The following is a 14,558-nucleotide window of genomic DNA, read 5'->3' as shown; positions in this document are numbered from 1 at the left end:
AAAATGTGACAAAAAATGTGACAAAAAAAGACAAAAAATATGACAAAAAAAGACAAAAAATGTGACAAAAAAAGACAAAAAATATGACAAAAAAAGACAAAAAAATGACAAAAAATGACAAAAAAATGACAAAAATGTGACAAAAAAATGACAACAAATTTATTCAAAAAATGAAAAAAAAAAGCTACCCCCCCCAAAAAAGATGGAAAAAAAATCTGATGACGTGAGGAAAAAGATCCATTTAGTTGAGTTTTGTAGGTCTTAGCTTTCAAATGAGGCGTTACACTGGCCTACAGGATTTGGGTAAAGCTGAACTGGAGAAAATGCTCTCGGTTCAGGCGGGAGTTAAGAGGTTAAAGAGACAGAGGCCGATTTCAAGACATTCACTACAGCCATTTTGAGAGAGACATTTTATACAAGGCAGTTATTCTACTTTACTGCATTTACAGACCAACAGAAGGTTTGTCATCATTGTAGTGAGATACAGACTGGTGCTATGTGACTGAAAAAGCACCCCCTCTTTAAGTAAACCAGGGCCTGTGTGGAGGAGTACCCGCGCCGCTGTAGTCCGCGGGGCTGCTCAGGTTCTCCACGGCCTCCGGGAGCTCCACGCGCTGCAGCTGGAACCTCTGGTCCAGGTTCAGCCGCACGGAGTCCAGGCCCGACATGAAGCGGTCCAAAGACGAGAGGAAGTCCTGCACGTGAGGAGAGGAGGGGGGCTGCTGCAGGCGCCCCCACGACTGCAACACAGGGACGGGTTAGACCTCCGCCGTAGCCCCGCCCCCAGTCCCCCCCTCAGACCCACCTGCTGGGACCGCAGCGCCGGGACCATGACGTCACACAGCAGAGACTGTAAACTGTGGAGCAGAGATCCATCAGAGCAGTCCAGCATCCCGAAGGTCAGCTCCTGCAACACCAGAGGGCGCCGTCACACCACGTCACCACATGGACTGAATGTCTCTGTAACCCCTGGACCGATCCACATGGAACATAAACTGTCCCAGAGTCCAGCGTCTTCTCTCTCAGAACAGATGAACTAAGGTCTAGGGCTGGGCACCGTTAAACGACACCAGTATGGTATCGAAAATGAAGGTTTAGGTACAACCGGTATCGGAAAAATGAAAGTATCGAAAGCAGCAGGTACCGAAAAGAAATATAAAATCTTGATATTCAAGTTTTTATGCTGTTGGTTATACACATTTAACCTCTTAACTCCCGCCTGAACCGAGAGGAGCTTTTTCCTCACGTCATCACATTTTTTTTCCATCATTTTTTTGTTGGGTATTCAACTCATTTTTGTAACTTTTTGGTCATTTTTTGTCACATTTTTGTCATTTTTTTGTCACATTTTTTTCTTTTTTTTGTCCAATTTTTATCAATTTTTTGTAATTTTTCTGTCACATTTTTGTAATATTTTGTTATATTTTGTCACATTTTTTTCAGTTTTTAATCAATTTTGAATCAAATTTTTGTAGGTGTTTTTTTTTGTCACATTTTTGTCATTTTTTGTCACATTTTTTTCATCAATTTTTTGTCTTTTTTTTATTTTTTTGTCACATTTTTGTCTTTTTTTTGTCACATTTTTATCAATTTTTTGTAATTTTTTTGTCAAATTTTTATCATTTTTTATTTATTTTTTTGTCACATTTTTGTCTTTTTTTGGTCATTTTGGTCAAATTTTTATAATTTTTTAGTCATTTTTTCGTCCATTTTTTGTCAATTTCTTGTGACATTTTTGGCACTTTTTCATCAATGTTTTCTCACTTTTTTGTCACATTTCCATCATTGTTTTCGTCTCAGTTTTGTTGCTATTTTCACAGCTTTTTTCCAGAAGCTTTTAGATTGGGGTAAAGCCAAACTGGAGAAAATGTGCTCGGTTCAGGTGGGAGTTAAGAGGTTAAAAAAAAAAAAAAAGTGAAAAAAAAAAAGGGCAAATAGTGGGAAAAATTGGGTTAAATTTGGGAAAAATTTGGGGAATCAAAAATATCAAAAAGGGAAATAATGTGGAAAAAAATGGAAGGAAAAAAATTGGGGGGTAAATTTGGGGAAAATTTAAAAAAACAGGGGAAAATTGGGAGAAAAAACCCCCACAAAACAACACTAAATTTAGGGCGGACATTTTTCTTTAAAATTGTTAAAAATGGGGGAAAAAATAAGAAACGTGGAAAGTTTTTTCCACCTGTTGTTAAAGAAAGTTTCATCTCAAACAACTAATACAAATGTAAAAGAAATTAAATGGAAGGAAAAGAATAAATTTACATTATTCATCATTTTTATGGTTCTATATGAAAAATAATTAAGTATCGGTACCGAAAACTAAGTATTGTTAACCTCTTAACTCCCGCCTGAACCGAGAGGATCTTTTTCCTCATGTCATCAGATTCTTTTTCCATTATTTTTTTGTTGGGGATTCAACTCATTTTTGTTATTTTTTTAGGTACATTTTTTATCACATTTTTTGTCATTTTTTTGTCTTTTTTTGTAATTTTTTTTGTCACATTTTTGTCATTTTCTGGTCATTTTTTTGTCTTTTTTCATCATTTTTTTTCATTTTTTAATCAAATTTTTTGTCACATTTTTGTCACATTTTTCGTCTCTTTTTTGTCACATTTCCATCATTGTTTTCGTCGCTTCACAGCTTTTTTCCAGAAGCTTTTGGATTGGGGTAAAGCCAAACAGGAGAAAACGTGCTCGGTTCAGGCGGGAGTTAAGGGGTTAAAGTACCGGTATCAAAAGTAACGGTCCCCAGCCCTGCTCAGGTCACATGACTGTCTCCCGCAGAAGATGACCGTGAAGCCCACTGACCTGCTGCACGTTGGCCGCGGTGACGGCCTTTTCGCTGGTCCTGAGGAAGAACAGGCACTGGCCCAACAGCGGCTGCAGCAGAACACGGGTTAAACCAACCTAAACTACCATTACTACCATAACTAGTGCTGCTACTGCCACCTCAGAGGATCCCGTCGTGATGAAGAGCTTCCTCTGAGCCACAGCCGCAGCCGCGTCCACGAACGAGGACGGAGTCTGGAGACACAAAGCAGAGCAGATGTTCTGGGTGTGACTGGACAGAGCGCCTCCTAGTGTGGTGAAGCGGCGCTGCAGGTACCTGTGTGAGGCTCTGGTAGAAGAACATCAGCCGCTTGGAGCCGTTGGCCCCAAAGAACTCCTCCATCAAAGCGAACTGGAAAACACACCAGAAGAAGGGAAGGTTTATCTGAAGAACTCTGAAGCACGAGTGTGACGGGACGGGTACCTTGCTGTCGGACACCAGGGCCTCCTCCACCTCCCTGTGGCCCAGCGCGGTGGCCTCACACAGGCAGGAGATCAGGTGCTGGTGCCGGGGGTCCAGGGCGGCGCGGCGCTCCTCCCTCAGCGCCCGGGCCTGTCTCAGGACCTCCCTGTGGGCCTCGTTAGAGAGGAGCACCCCGCGCTTCCCCGACACCTGGGGCAGAGAGAGGACGGGGTTACGACTGTGGAAAACCCTGCGGCGAGGACCCCAGAGTCAGGACTAAACACAGAGAACCTCAGGGAGCGTCTCCTGCTGGTTTTTGTTGGGTATTCAACTCTTTTGTCATTTTTTTTTGTCATTTTTTCGTAAATTTTTTGTCATTTTTTTGTCTTTTTTTTGTCACATTTTTTTTATCATTTTTTTGTCATTTTTTGTCATTTTTTGTGAAATTTGTGTCACATTTTTTGTCACATTTTTTGTCACATTTTTTGTCACATTTTTTGTCACATTTGTTGTCATTTTTCTGTCATTTTTTGTGAATTTTTTGTGATTTTTTTGTCACATTTTTTTGTCAATTTTTTGTCACATTTTTGTCATTTTTTGTCACATTTTTGTCATTTTTTGTCCCATTTTTTGTCATTTTTTTGTCACATTTTTGTCATTTTTTGGTCAATTTTTGGTCATTTTTTTGTCACATTTTTGTCATTTGTTTTGTCATTTTTTTTGTCATTTTTTGACACATTTTTCCTGCTGGTCCCAGAGTCAGGACTAAACACCCGCTTGAACTCTATTCATGATTTGTCGGTGAGAGTTTGTTGCTACGGTTACTCCTGTCACTCACTGCGGTGGTGGGGGGCGGGGCTACCGGCGGCGTGGACGCCTGATTGGCTGTGGGGTTCCGGCCTCCGATGCGTCGATGTCCGGCTGAGGTCAGAGGTCAAGTGGTTTAGTCACAACATCATTAACTCTGAGCACTCTTGTTTCTGACCTTTCTCTCGCCGGAGAACCTGCCCGCCCACTTCCTGAGCGCTGACTCCTGATTGGTTAAAGCTGTCCTGGGGCTCCGCTCCCGATTGGTCGGTATCCGCAGGGTTCTCCGCTCCTGATTGGTCGGTATCCGCGGGGTTCTCCGCTCCTGATTGGTCGGTATCCGCGGGGTTCTCCGCTCCTGATTGGTCGGTATCCGCGGGGTTCTCCGCTCCTGATTGGTCGGGCTGGTCCATTTCTGGGACGAGGGTTTTGTTCTGAAAAAGAGAAAAGTAAATATAAAATAAAAAGTATAGATTTTATTTCTGCTTTTTTAGGGTTTCTGGTAGGTTTTCAGAAAGGATTACACGTAACCATGGATACGGTTCAATCAGCAGTGAAAACCTAAAAGACTCTTGATCCCGGAGCGTCCTCCAGGGGATCGGGATGGTGAGAAAAGGCGTTATCCGAACCCCCCAAGAATCCGCTGGGTCACTGGTCAATACGTGTACTCACTACTGCCACCTCAGGTCATACGTGTAACTGCAGCTTCTATGTTAACCTCTTAACTCCCACCTCAACATGTTTTCTTCTGTTCTCCAAATCTAAAAGCTTCTTCAAACCAGCGACAAAAAATGAGAAGAAAATGAGGATGTAAACGCAGCAAAAAACGCTTAAAAGTGACCAAAAAAAGCGACAAAAAAAACTCAACAAAAAAGTGACAAAAGAGCAGCAAAACGACAAAAATTCAGCAAAAAAAATGACAAAAATCCAGCAAAAAAATGACAGAAATTCAGAAAAAAAAGACAAAAATCCAGCAAAAAAATGACAAAAATTCTGAAAAAAACCCCCACAAAATCTCAACAAAAAAGTGACAAAAGAGCAGCAAAAAAATTACAAAAATACAGCAAAAAATATAACAAAAATACAGCAAAAAAATTACAAAAATACAGCAAATAGACAAAAATACAGCAAAAAAACAAAACAAAAATAGAGCAAAAAAGACAAAAATCCAGCAGAAAAAATAACAAAAATCTAGCAAAAAAAGGACAAAAATCCAGCAAAGAAATTACAAAAATCCAGCAAAAAAATAATAAAAATACAGCAAAAAAATAATAAAAATACAGCAAAAAACAAAACAAAAATCCAGCAAAAAAATAACAAAAATCCAGCAAAAAAGACAAAAATCCAGCAAAAAAAAAGACAAAAATCCAGCAAAAAAGTGACAAAAATGCATCAAAAAAGTAATAAAAAAGTGACAAAAACACATGAGGGAAATTAAAAGTGATGGAGAGAATGCCTTTGGTTTTGGCGGGTGGTAAGACCTGAAGTAACACCTTTTTAGAGGCAGTTGTGGTGAACAGGTCTGGGCTCATTCTACACATTAGGACATGGAGGAACATACTTAGTTCTATCATTTTTAAACTCCGTATAGTCCCTTTAACAGCAGCTAAATCCCATTATAGTGAAAAGAACTAAAGCTCTGTTGGACTTGAGCGATGACTGTGGCTTCAGTAAAGCTCCAGTGTTCGGTCTTGTATTGATGATGGGAGAGTCTGGCCCCTGCGCAAATCGTTCTCCAGCACATCCCAAAGATCCCCCTCACGCTCCCTGATCCGCTCTTTCACAACGTGAGCCCCACAAGTATTTTAGCCTCTTAACTCCCGCCTGAACCGAGAGGAGCTTTTTCCTCACGTCATCAGATTTTTTTTCCATCATTTGGGTGTTCAACTCATTTTTGTAACTTTTTTGTCTTTTTTTTTTGTCATTTTTTGTCACATTTTTGTCATTGTTTTGTCACATTTTGTTACATTTTTATCACATTTTTGTCACATTTTTGTCACATTTTTTTAATTTTTTTGTCACATTTTTTTAATTTTTTTGTCACATTTTGTAACTTTTTTCGTAACTTTTTGTCACATTTTTGTCATTTTTTAATCAAATTTTTATCACATTTTTGTCATTTTTTGTCACATTTTTGTAACATTTTTATCACTTTTTTGTCACATTTTTGTCACATTTTTGCCACTTTTTCATCAATTTTTTGTCACATTTCCATCATTGTTTTCGTCTCAGTTTTGTTGCTATTTTCACAGCTTTTTCCCAGAAGCTTTTGGACTGGGGTAAAGCCAAACTGGAGAAAATGTGCTCGGTTCAGGTGGGAGTTAAGGGGTTAAAGTACTTACGTAAATGAGTCAGCAGCTCAAAAACCAGTCCAGGTGGATGTCAGTGATGTTTTAGAGGAGGTGGTCACCGTGTGGTCTTCAGAGCCGCTCAGAGCTGATGTTTTAGAGGAGGAAGTGCTCACCGTGTGGTCTGCAGAGCTGATGTTTTAGAGGAAGTGGTCACCGTGTGGTCTCACCGTGTGGTCTTCAGAGCTGATGTTTTAGAGGAAGTGGTCACCGTGTGGTCTCACCGTGTGGTCTTCAGAGCTGATGTTTTAGAGGAGGAAGTGATCACCGTGTGGTCTGCAGAGCTGATGTTTTAGAGGAAGTGGTCACCGTGTGGTCTCACCGTGTGGTCTTCAGAGCCGCTCAGAGCTCATGTTTTAAAGGAGGAAGTGCTCACCGTGCTCATGTTTAGCCGTTTCCAGGAGTTTCCAGGAGCAGAGCGGCTTCAACAGATTAGTGACCGAGCAACACAAACAATGGACAATAATAATCAAACACTTCTCCAACTGAATTCTGCATCTTCGAAAACAAAAAGTATTTCAGATTAAAACAGGCAAATACATTCTTAGCAACAGTGAAGATTTCTTTTATAAACAACATTAAGCTGTGACAAAAGGATTTGGTCACTGAACGTCTTAAAGGTGAAGTTATTCTAGAACAATATTTCAGAAAAAAGGTTTTAACAAAAATATTATTTAAAATCTACAACATTAAACTCTGACAAAGCAGAAAACTACGAAGTGACCTGCATGAAAGAACGTGAACCTATTCTACATTTTAGTCCTGGTTTAGTCCTGGTTTAGCCCTGGTTTAGTCCTTGTTTAGTCCTGGTTGAGTACTGGTTTAGTCCTTGTTCCATGAGGCTTCTCCACATGACTTTGTTTACCATAAATTCTCTAATACTGGCCTGTATTCCATTAGAGGCCGGGTCTCCGACAGAGGCCGGGTCTCCGACAGGGGCCGGGTCTCCGACAGGGGCCGGGTCTCCGACAGGGGCCGGGTCTCTGACAGAGGCCGGGTCTCTGACAGGGGCCGGGTCTCTGACAGGGGCCGGGTCTCTGACAGAGGCCGGGTTTGCGGCTGGCGGAGGCAAATTACAGCCGGTCTCTAAAACAGGCCGGGGCTTTTATTAGAAACTATAGCGGTAGAAATATTCCCCATGTCAGGAATTTGTCTCATACTGGTGTAAATGAAAACTCACGTGCAGGAAGTAACAAACTGAACCCGGGCCGAGGGGGACGCTGCGGAGGAGCTGATCCCAGCGTAACTTTGACACAGATTTAGCCACTTTTCAAACCTCCTGTGACCATATTTGGAAACAGGGCAACAAATGTTTATGACCCTCCAGGGTTTTAATAAAGTCACCATCGCGTCTTGAAAGCACGTCCAGCTGCTCCGTGTGCAGGTCAGTCCCACGCCTCAAAATAACTCCTCCCATCAGCGCGAGCGTCTCGTCTTCTCTCGGGTCAGTCTCATGATCGATCACAAACACAAACGCTCCGTCTAAACTCGCCTTTTACACGAGATAACAACAAATAATCCGGTCCGGTAAAAACGAAACAGAAACCTGCAGTGACACTGATGTCAAAGCTCCGCTAACAGCAACGAAACACTTCCTGTTGTCCCGACAAAATAAAAGGCGTCAATGTTCCAGCCGCTGGGAGAGGGTTTGAAATGTTAGTTAATAAATGAACCTAATATTTTAGGTGCAAATGGACACAAATCTCGTTTTTCTTCGTTTTCCTGGTCGTCCGTTTTGCTCTAATATAGGCCAAATATTAGAGCATTTACGGTATATTGTTTCAAAGTTCCCAATCGACGGAAGCCTTTCCCACACTCATCACAGACGTGTTTCTTCTCCTGTGTGAACCAGGCGGTGAGTTTTCAAACGTCCTGACTGTGAGAAGGACGTCCCAGAGGTCACAGGTGAAGGGCTTCTCTCCAGTGCGGATGCGCTGGTGAAGCTTCAGGCTCCTCTTATCAAAATACTCTTTCCCACACTGGTCACAGGAGAACACTGTCCCTGTATGACGGTTCTGATGAGTGAGCGGCCGCTCTCCGCTGTGGACTCTCCTGTGGACAGTGAGGTCATGTGTTTGTCATGCACTTCCTGTCACACAGGGGGCAGCAGAGCAGGGTTTTCCCGGTGTGGAGTCTTTGGTGCAGAGTCAGTGTTTGTTTGAGGCTGAATGACGTCCCACACTGCTCACAGCGGTGCCGTTTCCCTCCGCAAGTGGCTTTAGCTTTAGGGACAGAGTTTTCCTGTCAAACACAGCAGTGATTCATTAGAGCCGAGTCTCCAAACTTTCCCCCTGAGCCACTTCAGAGACTTGATACAGACGATTATGAACTTAAACCACGGCTGTGCCTCGTTGTACAGATACATTTGAGAGAAACAGACCTTTTTCAGCTTGTGTTGTGTTATGAGCCCGCATGTGCACGAGTATTTTCACAGGGGGCGCTGTCGTCCCACTCAGGCTCAGGTTTGTTCCTTTAATCAGACAAACATGAGAGAGGCTGTGATTGGACAGTTCAGCATAGAAATAAAGTTCATAAACGTCACTAAGAAGTTTTATTCCAGAACAATAAGTGAAGATTTGAATCTTTTCCACGTCTACAGCAGTGGTCGGCAACGTCAGGCCCGGGGGCCAAGTCCGGCCCTCCATCATGAAGCCTCTGGCCCTCAAGATGATTTTGAGGAATATTATCGCCCAAATCAGAGCTCAAAAACCTCTTACCCCCCACTCTGACCAAGCGCATTGTCTCCATTCCGGCTTTACTCAAATCTAAAAGCTTCTCGACTGGAGAGCTTGGCCATTTTAACACCTTATTTGAAAGCTAAGACCTGCAAAACTGATCGTAACTTTTTTGTTGCACTGTCGCAGCGTTTTTTATTAAAAATGTTATGCTTTTTTTGCCACTTTTTGGTGTCGTTTGGCTGCATTTTCTTCACCTTTGTCCCTTTTCTGTGGCTTTTTTGTAGGATTTTCGTTACGTTTTCATTTCGTCATGTTTCTGTCGCTTCTTTCTGTTACTTTTACCGCATTTTTCGCCACTTTTTTGTTGTGTTTCGTCCTCCCTATTTTGACGCTTTATTCAAGAAGCTTTTAGATTTGAGTAAAGTCGAATTGGAGAAAATGTGCTCGGTTCAGGTGGGGGTTATCAATTTTTTGTCATTTTTTGTCTTTTTTTAATCATTTTTTGTCATTTTTTCGTCACTTTTTGTCACATTTTTGTTATTTTTTCGCCACTTTTTTGTCCGGCCCCTGGTCTTTGGACGGTGAAGAAAAACGTCCCTACACCGAGCACACCAGCCTCCCCCTGGTCCACAGCCTGTCCTACAGCGCTAAATCATGCTAGTACTTAGCAACATGACACAAAACAAACCAAGGACCCAAACCAGTTTTCTGTTTCCTGTTCCTCAGGTGCAGTTTCCATGACGACGGCGTTACTCTGTTATCAGACCGAGTATCTTTTACACAACAGACACATCGTATCCTCTGACTCTGAGGACTTTAGAGGAGGAGGTTCCAGGTCTCAGCTGCTCCTGAACACGAGGAACACGTCACTTAAATTACCTTAATATGTGTTTCCTGATAGTTCTTTTTTTGTTGACGCCTCGTTTTCATATTTGCAGATCGAGGCCTTGTCCACGTGTAGCATCGAATCAAACAAAACTAAGATATTTTGGCCTCATCCAAACTGCAGATCTGTCCCTAAAAACGAAGCTTTCTGAAGCCTCGGGCCAAAGTGAAGCTGTGGGAAAACTCCATAAATCAGCAGAGTTTTTTTTTTATTTTTTTTTATTAACATTTACAATTGTTAACAACAAAGAGGAAGTAGTGAAGGTAGTGCCAGGGATATATTACATTTTACCAGAGGATCTGTCATTAAAAGAAAAAACAACAACACTCAAAAACATAACACAAATATTAAGAGGAGCCAGGGGTAATATTGTACTTTTCTAGGATATACATTGTTTTACCTGCTTTTTTATTTTGTATTGAATTAATAGTAGAAATATATAGGTTCAAGTCTGCAAGGAAAGTATAAAAATGTGTTTTTTTGTCAGCCCATTTCATTTTATGCAGGTGATACTTTCCAATTAAAATATAAAGCTGAATAACAAATTTCACATCTTTATCCAGTTTTTGATCAAAGTAGATACATACATCTTTGGCATTTAAAATAATTCATCGTCCAATTTTACGGGAGAGGTAGTTTTGAACATCGATCCAAAATATTTTACAGTACATGCATTCAAAAAACAAGTGAATAATTGTCTCCTTGTGTAAACCACAGAAAACGCATGAAAAGTCAATATTCAGTTTAAACCGTTCCAGAACCTGTTTTGCTGGGTATATTCTGTGAAGAATCTTGAAAGACACTTCCTTTATCTTGTTGGTTAGGCAGTACGTATTTGTGACATTCCATGCTTTCTTCCAATTGACACTGCCATATAGAGACACCCAGACATGTTGAGATGGAGGAGTAGTGTTTCCAACAATAATATTCCGTATGTCCTTGTTGCTGCATCTTTTGTTGTCTATATCTCCCAGAAAAATACCATCTCTCCATTGTCCTATGTTGGTATTACAAGTAGTGTCTTTGGAGCAGTCTTTGAGAAGCAGTAGAGCACCTCGCGGGACGGCATCAAACACCACAGCATAATCTTTAGGCGTGACTGGCAGTTCACATTCTTTGAGAAATTCATTATAAGAAAGTAATATACCATTCTCATTGGTTAGTTGCTTTACGAGGAGGATATTACGATCGAACCACCTTTGAATGAAAAGAGATTTATGTTTAAACTGAATATCTTTATTATTCCAGATATAATGTCTGTGGGGTGAAAAATTATGATTGAATGCTAGAGTCCATGCCAAGAATGCTTGTCTATGAAAGTTTGCCAGTTTAATCGGTAGTTTATCCACTGAATAGTTGCATTCGAGAAGAAATTCAATTCCTCCCACCTTCTTGAAAATTAAATTAGGGAAAATGTTCCATATACTTGTTTTTTTTTTTGTAAAGATGAAAAGTTACGAACCAAACTAAATTTTGACCCAATAATAAGCAATACTCAAAATAGATTCAATTGATGGTTATCACGGGATTTATCTTTACATGGGAGAGTGCTTTTGTCTAAAGCTGAGGGCATATCTCGATCAGTTTATGCCTCACTCTCCTTGGAAATGCCCATAGAAATATCAAAATCACTGAACTCACATATGTATAACTTTATTTGGCGGAATAAACCACATTATCTCAGGAAGGAAATTTTAACAAACAGTAAAAATAAAGGTGGTTTAGAAGTGTTAGATTATGATTCATTAAACAAAAGTTTCAAAGTCAACTGGATTACTAAATTAATAAAAAACAAATAAGCAGAGTTTTAGGCCGAGCGTCACTTCTGCTCTGACGTCACACGGCGGCCTGTGTTTACATCAGAAACAGCCGCAGTGTTTGATTTAAAGGGATGTTTCAGGGTGTTTGACAAAGGGCCTCATGTCCTCGTTATCCAGAGTGTTGCTGATTTCTATGACACCACCTTAAAGAAGAAAGGAACGATCCCAGAAACAGGTTTGAGAAAGACGAGCGGAATATATCAGTGTATATGTAAGGAATATATAAGTTTTACCTTTTTATTCTCGTCCAAGAGGCGAACGCTCTGGCGCCATCTGGTGGACAACCGTGATAGACCAATATTACAGCCCCGATCAAAAGACCATAAATAAATAAATAAATAAATACATAATAAACAGAGCACATTTTCTCCAGATTGGCTTTACCCAAATCTAAAAGCTTCTCGCAAAAAAAGCGTCAAAGTTGTGACCGACAAGAGGATGAAACACAACAAAAAAGTGACGAAAAAGTGACGAAAAACTCCCCCCAAAAAAAGAAAAGAAAAAATGAGATGAAACAAAGAAACCAACAATAAGCGTCAAAAAGAGTGATAAAAGAGAAACAAGTGACAAAAAAAGAAAAACAGAAAACAAAACAAAACAAAAAAATTAGGAAAAATTTATGAAAAATTTACGAAAAAGTGGCAAAAATGTCACAAAAAGTTGACAAAAAAATTGACTAAATTGCCAAAAATATCAGGAAAAAATGGACAAAAAATGGACAAAAGAATTACGAAAAATTTATGAAAAATTCACGAAAAAGTGGCAAAAAATTTACAAAAATGTCACAAAAATTTACCAAAAAAGTGACAAAAAAAGACAAAAAGTTACAAAAATGAGTTGAAACCCCCCCCAAAAAAAAGATGGAAAAAAATCTGATGACGTGAGGGAAAAGCTCCATTTAGATTAGTTTTGTAGATCACAAAAAAGTGATGAACATTTGACAAAAAATGTGACAAAAAATTGGCAAAAATGTCACAAAAAGTTGACAAAAAATGGACAAAAAAATGACTAAATTGACAAAAATATCAGGAAAAAATGACAAAAATTGAGAAAAAATATACGAAAAATGTATGAAAAATTTATGAAAAAGTTGCAAAAAGTTGACCAAAAATTGACCAAAAAATTACAAAAAAAATACAAAAAAATTTGGTAAAAATTTACAAAAAATTGACTAATTTGACAATATCAGGAAACGTTTTGTGACATTTTTGCCACTTTTTCGTAAATTTTTCATACATTTTTCGTAAATTTTTTTGTCCAGTTTTTGTCCATTTTTTCCTGATATTTTTGTCAATTTAGTCAACTTTTTGTGACATTTTTGCCACTTTTTCATAAATTTTTTGTCAATTTTTGCCAATATTTTGTCCATTTTTGTCATCTTTTCTGATATGTCACAAAAAGTTGACAAAAAGTTGACAAAAAATGGACTAAATTGACAAAAATGTCAGGAAAAAATGACAAAAAATGGACAAAAAATTTACGGAAAATTTATGAATTTACGAAAAAGTGGCAAAAATGTCACAAAAACTTAACAAAAAAATTACAAAAAAGTGACAAAAAAATACAAAAAGTTACAAAAATGAGTTGAATACCCCCCCCCAAAAAATGATGGGAAAAAAAATGTGATGACGTGAGGAAAAAGATCCATTTAGATGAGTTTTGTAGGTCTTATCTTTCAAATGAGGCGTTACACTGGCCTACAGGATTTGGGTAAAGCTGAACTGGAGAAAACGCTCTCGGTTAAACTAACTGACTCAATTTGAAAGAAACGTAGACAAAAACAACAATGAAAAAGCGAAATAGAAAAAGCCACTCGGACGCCACAGAGTGAGACATGTTTATTTGACACAGAGGTGGATTAAAGAGGCAAAAAAACGCAGCAAAGTTACTCATAAAACCGTTAAATGTTTCTAAAACCAAAACGTGGGACACAGCGGTGAAAGGTCCGTGCGGTGGGTTTAACTATTTCACAGCAAATTTACAAACGCACAGTGAGGAAAAGTCCTTCAGAAACAACACACCGACTCTGGAATATAAATATATCTGAGCTTCTGCTTCGGGAGAGACGTTTGCGTAAAGGTCTGAGGCAAATCCACGACTTCGGAGGGAAACAAATCACTAAACAACTCGTTCTAGGTCCTCTCGAAAAGTGTTAAATAATGTGTGTGTAGTAGTTTGTGATCGGAAAACAGCAGAATGCGTCTCCTCTAAAAATGAAAAACAAAATGGCGGCTTCTCCTTTCCAGGGCCGTTTCTCAATCCCCAGTATGCGTACTCAGTACTCGTGAGCTCCGGGGTACGGACTTGCGGGTGCAGACTCTGAGAACGGACTTGAGGAGTTCACGAGTGTGGACTCGGCTTTTTCAGCGTTTGGAACGAGTGAACTCGATGACATCACAGGAAGTCGCTCCTGAACACAGGGCTGTGAGCTTTTAGAACATTAAATCACCTCATATGAAATTAAAAGGGTGACACTGCAGTCGAAGTGGAAACATGTTTTTAAAGACATAAATGATACACTTTTGCAATAAACAAAAATAAATGTTTACATTTTAGACAATTTCACTTTTTTTTTTTTTTTACAATTATAGCCTATAAATAAGACGTTATGTGTAAAGTCATTTAAAAAATCTGATGTGCAAACTGAAACAATAATAATAAAAAACAAATAGGTCAAATATGAACTTGTTTGGGGGGTTTGCAAATTATTCTGAAAAAAAGAAACAAACAATTTAGACTTTAAAATATGTAAGTGTTTTTGAAGTTCCCACATAAAGATGTGTCTGCAGC

General features: G+C 39.4%; 1 protein-coding gene across 1 annotated transcript in view; it reads right to left on the bottom strand.

Moving 5' to 3' along the window:
- Window positions 1-4,449, bottom strand: part of LOC306977858 (dynein axonemal heavy chain 5-like) — a gene marked incomplete at both ends in the record, with an annotated part of 47,945 nt that extends 43,496 nt beyond the window's left edge. Inside the window, 8 exons of the mRNA XM_079576297.1 lie at window positions 554-740; window positions 806-907; window positions 2,806-2,877; window positions 2,947-3,021; window positions 3,104-3,178; window positions 3,251-3,439; window positions 4,068-4,165; window positions 4,215-4,449. Coding sequence (XP_079432423.1) covers window positions 554-740; window positions 806-907; window positions 2,806-2,877; window positions 2,947-3,021; window positions 3,104-3,178; window positions 3,251-3,439; window positions 4,068-4,165; window positions 4,215-4,449 — 1,033 coding nt within the window. The remainder of the gene's footprint in view (window positions 1-553; window positions 741-805; window positions 908-2,805; window positions 2,878-2,946; window positions 3,022-3,103; window positions 3,179-3,250; window positions 3,440-4,067; window positions 4,166-4,214) is intronic.
- Window positions 4,450-14,558: the final 10,109 nt, after the last annotated feature.

The sequence above is a fragment of the Gobius niger genome, assembly GCF_951799975.1.
Source record: "Gobius niger genome assembly, chromosome: 18".
NCBI lineage: Eukaryota > Metazoa > Chordata > Actinopteri > Gobiiformes > Gobiidae > Gobius > Gobius niger.
The sequence above is the reverse complement of the archived record's forward strand: the minus strand, read 5'-3'. Positions and strand labels throughout refer to the sequence as shown.